General features: G+C 44.9%; 1 protein-coding gene across 2 annotated transcripts in view; it reads left to right on the top strand.

Annotated features, from left to right (window-relative positions):
* The window catches only part of LOC113800051 (uncharacterized), a 4,822-nt gene extending 250 nt beyond the window's left edge, over nucleotides 1-4,572 (top strand). The window contains exons 1-2 of one of the 2 annotated variants that reach the window (XM_070120623.1): nucleotides 1-1,308; nucleotides 3,335-4,572. The exon at nucleotides 1-1,308 is cut by the window's left edge and continues 250 nt beyond it. In XM_070120623.1, coding sequence (XP_069976724.1) covers nucleotides 1,045-1,308; nucleotides 3,335-3,391 — 321 coding nt within the window. In that variant the 5' untranslated portion in view covers nucleotides 1-1,044 and the 3' untranslated portion in view covers nucleotides 3,392-4,572. Of the gene's footprint in view, nucleotides 1,309-1,691; nucleotides 2,591-3,334 lie in introns of those variants that run through there. The other variant, XR_003474925.2, reaches the window with a different exon arrangement.
* The last annotated feature ends 428 nt before the right edge of the window (nucleotides 4,573-5,000 follow it).

Here is a 5,000-nt window from a genome sequence, read left to right as displayed (position 1 = left end):
CAGCGCCCTACGTGACATTCCGAGAAACCTGTCAAGGAGGAAACTAGAAAGATTCCCCGTCACCTCACTGCCGCCGCTGTCCCTGCCACCGCTAGTGCTCTCGCCTGTGCTTCCAAGACGGCCTCGCTCGCGCCTTGATTCAACGGCAGGCGCTCTGATGAAGTGGTGCTCTTCAAGAATCCATGCCCAGTTGCCCTGAATCAATCATTAGTGTAATTCTAGAATCATTGGGGGGAGGGGGGGTAGTATAGAGTAGTGCCGATGACCAAGGGCACGACCTGGGATCATGGAGACATGCGGAAATGTGAATACATTCCCGTGGTGATAGAATGACAGACAGGCAGAAAATAACTTCTTTTTTTTTTACTTTCGTGCACTGTACTTTTTACAAACCAATAATGATTGAAAACCTCCTCTTAACAGCAAATTTCTTTCTTTAATAGCTTCATGGCAGTAGCCGAGAGATCATCCTCACAGCAGGCGTGACTAAAGGTTTATACCCGAATACTGACTGAACATCATATAGCACTCTGGATATTTCTACCACAGCACCTTCATACTGAAGATACGAACAGAAAAAAAACTACATCCAAAGCCGGCATACCTTCTACAGCTACCCCTTCGCGATTTTCAATTTTGATAAAACCAAATCTAGTCCATCTTTTAGAGCAACTTCGTCACGATTACCATCCTCATTATCGTTATCATTATTGCAATCGTCATCTACGGCAGCAGCTGTGGCAGCAGGAGGAGAGAGCGTCACACGAAGAGGTGCGGGGGGAAAGGCATGGGGGGGGGGGCCAAGATAGAAGTTATGATCTCAATACCTCTTGGTTTAATACAAAACCCGTAAGATCAGCATTTTCCTGGTCACAATCTCTTTATTACTAATAAAATTTTCTTAATATCAAAACAACTAGTTCAAAGTAGAGACGAGCTTAAATAGCAACGGAATTAAATAAAGAAAAATCCAGAACCAGACACTGATAACAGGAAACAATACAAATGATAAGATAAAAAAAAACGCCACATACACGAGCAACAATGAAGGAACAGCGAAATTTCCCAACGCAACAAAACAATAAGAAACCAACCCTGAAGAGGACTCCAGTCAGAAAGAAAAGAGGAAAAGCACAGAGTCCAGCGGGCAGAAAGAGCAATAAAACGGCAGCAACAGACAGCAGCAGCAGCTCAAAGAGGCACAATTGGACGAGTGACAGACACCACACCTGCAGCGGCAGCCTGGGAGCACCACCCACAGCCACAGGCATAGCAGAAGGAACAGGTCCCATGATACCAGAACCAAAGGTAAGAAATCAATGCAGGATGGGAAGACGGTCATCGTGTGACCGACGCAGCTGGTCCTACACGCAACATAAACACATTGCCGTTGTTCCATACAATCACCCAAGCCAGGCACTGAACCCAGGCACTTGCCACAGCCTAACAATGATCATCGTAAATGCTGTCTTATGACTCTTAACTGCGAAAATAACTTTCTATAAGTAAACAATATAAACAAACACATTCCTTCCATCTCTCCGATGAGAATCACCCTCCGTATCTCAGTTTAATATAAAATATAAGCAATGTAGTAATATCAAGGTTTCAAATATCTCGTCTCACTGCTAAGTTATTAAGTATAAGCTAATGATTTAATAAAAGGTTGAAGACAGAGATAAGTCTCCGTATCCAATGAATCTCAAACCTTTAGAAATATGTTAGAGCGTGTAATCTACATCCTGTTGATCCATTTGCCAACAATCAAAAAATAACATAATGACTAAATGATGACGATCATGTATCAACAGTAGCACATCGGCCACAGGAGCAGTCATAGCATAAATCTACAAGTAGCCCTAACCAGCATAAACATCAGCATTACTAACACTACCTCCTAATGAAATATTTCGCCCTCTCCCACTTCGTTAATTAAAAAATCAAACTTCAACTTTCGTCTCAGCACTCAACCTTGACAACACAAAAACACGAAAAAAATAATACACCAGAGCCCCCTACATCCGGGTGACTCAGCCTTTGTTCTCCTATTTCCCTTCGAAGCAGAATACAAATTGGAACTCCTATCCCCACACGCCTCGGGTATATATACACTCCATCGTCCCTGCAAGTCCTGAACTCCAGCCTGAGAGATAAAAAAACAGACCAGCCCTCATCAGAATATACAAGGAATATCAATGGGGGTTTCTGCCGGACTCCTCCTGCATCCAACCCCAACACCCAGCCTCGGCCTCCCCCTGTAACACACGACGCCGGCTGCCACGTAATCGGGAGTGACGGGTGTCGTCGCCAATGGGGCTGTTTGGCCACGGCGGAGACACAGCAACAGCGGGACACAGTGCACGCAGACGCTAAGGTCAACGACGACACCGGCCTCTGCACGGCATTAAGCTGCATTCCCACGTGCATTAACAAGAACAGCCGATGATCAGCTGTATGAACGGGAATGAAGCTCTGCGGCGACGAGGGAGAGCGACCCGACCTTAATGAAGGGTTCCTGCTCGCTGAATGGCGCGATGGGGGAGGGGAGCAGCCTGGCCGGGATTTCAAATTGGTTGCCCAAAATAAATAGGTACCAGCCCGCCATGCTCATTATAGATATTTTAAGGGGAAGGGATGGGGCTGTCATGGACTTTTATAATTATTATTTTTTCATCTATACACGTACCTATTTCCTTTCAAATATATACATTTATATGGCTACCTACATACCCATGCACACACAAATATGTATGAAACAGTGACTGATAAATATGTACAAGTAGATAAAAAACAGACATGTAAAAATACATATTTACAAAAAGAAAAAAATGCACCTCATTCTGTGCAATATACTGCACTGACTGCACATCTCCCAGACAAGAACACGTCCATACAACTCGACCGCCAATAACTGTTTTCCGGTATTTTGTCAATCTGTCTGCCGGCCAGAATGATTGTCAGTCTTATATGTATGTCTCTGCCTGTTTGTTTGTTTGTTTGTTTGTTTGTGTGTGTGTGTGTGTGTGTGTGTGTGTGTGTGTGTGTGTGTGTGTGTGTGTGTGTGTGTGTGTGTGTGTGTGTGTGTGTGTGTGTGTGTGTGTGTGTGTGTGCCAGCCCGCCTAGCTGCCAGATAGAAACGCAGAAAAGTGGATTGACTGCCCGTCTTTAAACTTAACTGTCCGTTTACGATTTTACGTCTCTGTCTTCCTAAAAGATCGCCTATTTGTCTACCTAGTCATCTGTCCATTACCTTCTCTATTTACTTACCAATCTACTTCCGCTTGACTGAGAGACAGCCTGCCTAACTACTTTGTCTGCCTCTTTTGCCCCTCAGTCTGTCCGCCCGCCCCACGCCCGCCTCCACGAAGTCCCGGAAGACCCCGTCTATTGAGGCAGAACACAACCCTGAGAATAAGCCACGAGGACCTGAAGCATCGTGGTTCGCAGCCGTCGACAACAAAATGCACCTGGGATGAGCTCTTGTTTACTTTTATCTCCCTGCCATTCACGAGTTGCAACGGCTCGCGGGCTTCAGCGGAGGTTATTCAGGGCCTACCCCTTAACCCATCCTCAACCCTACGCACCAGCACAACAGCTAATGGATGACAGAACACACTGTCGCGTCGAGAAAATGGCACAAAAAATCAATAATAAAAATAATAATAACAATAAATCAATAAATAGATAAGGACTCCCGAACTTCCGTCATTAACTTTCAATTACTCAGTGTTCTTTTCCTGTCACCGCGACCACTGGCAACAAAACACGTCAACGGAGCATATCATCGGCCACCTGCAAGTAAGTGTAACATGTAAAACCTAGACAAACAAAAAGAAAAAGAACATCACAGACAGCTAAGTACCATCCCCCACCCCCCTTTCACCCTGGCCTTGGGTAAATGAGTGGCTTTTCCGCTTAGTTCGCTCCGGTTTCAATGCAAAGCTTCTCCAATATTTGTTTTTCTTTGCTAATAGCCTCGAAAATATGTTTGTTTATTCAAATGATTATCGTTAACCTTATCATCCTTATCATAATCATCACTATCATTTGCATCATCATAATTATTACTTTCATTAAAGTGTGTTACACGGAAGTCAGTGGTTTTACACTGCCAACATTCGTCATTATTAATTGGCCTAAACAGTTGATTTAAAGAAATACATAATTTCCTCCGGTCATCTGTCTCTCCCTCATTACACCTGCCTCTACACACTGTATCTCCCCCTCCCCCTACCTTCCTCTTCCCCTTCCTCTCTCTCCGTGTGTGTGTGTGCGCGTGAGGGACGATATATCAATTTCTCTTTTTCATATAATCCTTGCATATTCATTTAGATTCCCTCTGTTATAATTTGCTTAATTCCCAGGAGAAATGGAGGGAGGGGGCAGGGGAGAGAGAGAGAGAGAGAGAGAGAGAGAGAGAGAGAGAGAGAGAGAGAGAGAGAGAGAGAGAGAGAGAGAGAGAGAGAGAGAGAGAGAGAGAGAGAGAGAGAGAGAGAGAGAGAGAGAGAGAGAGAGAGAGAGAGAGAGAGAGAGAGAGAGAGAGAGAGAAAGAGAGAAAAGGAGAGAAAGAGAAAGGGGCAGATGGCGAGACATATAGACAGACGGACGAATGGTGCGGAGAAAAAAAATAGAGATAAATAGCCAGATATATGCGAGGACTGGGGGAGGGCATTTTGATATCCAAGTGTTCTTCGCCGCTGTGTGATCTACCCAAACTTTGGGTGGGTCGTTAGCCCTCCTCTCGTAACTGTATTGATCAGGCTAAGGTCCTGCTGCTTCACCGAGATCCAGGTACGTCATGATCAGACTCCGTCACGCTACCTCATGCCACAACATCGTAACATACACACACGACACAAACACATTCGTACGCAAGAGCGCGTGCTTCTCTCTCTCTCTCTCTCTCTCTCTCTCTCTCTCTCTCTCTCTCTCTCTCTCTCTCTCTCTCTCTCTCTCTCTCTCTCTCACTTATACTTACTCTCAATCTATTAAAAGAGGAG

The sequence above is a fragment of the Penaeus vannamei genome, chromosome 4 (assembly GCF_042767895.1).
Source record: "Penaeus vannamei isolate JL-2024 chromosome 4, ASM4276789v1, whole genome shotgun sequence".
Lineage (NCBI taxonomy): Eukaryota > Metazoa > Arthropoda > Malacostraca > Decapoda > Penaeidae > Penaeus > Penaeus vannamei.
The sequence above is the reverse complement of the archived record's forward strand: the minus strand, read 5'-3'. Positions and strand labels throughout refer to the sequence as shown.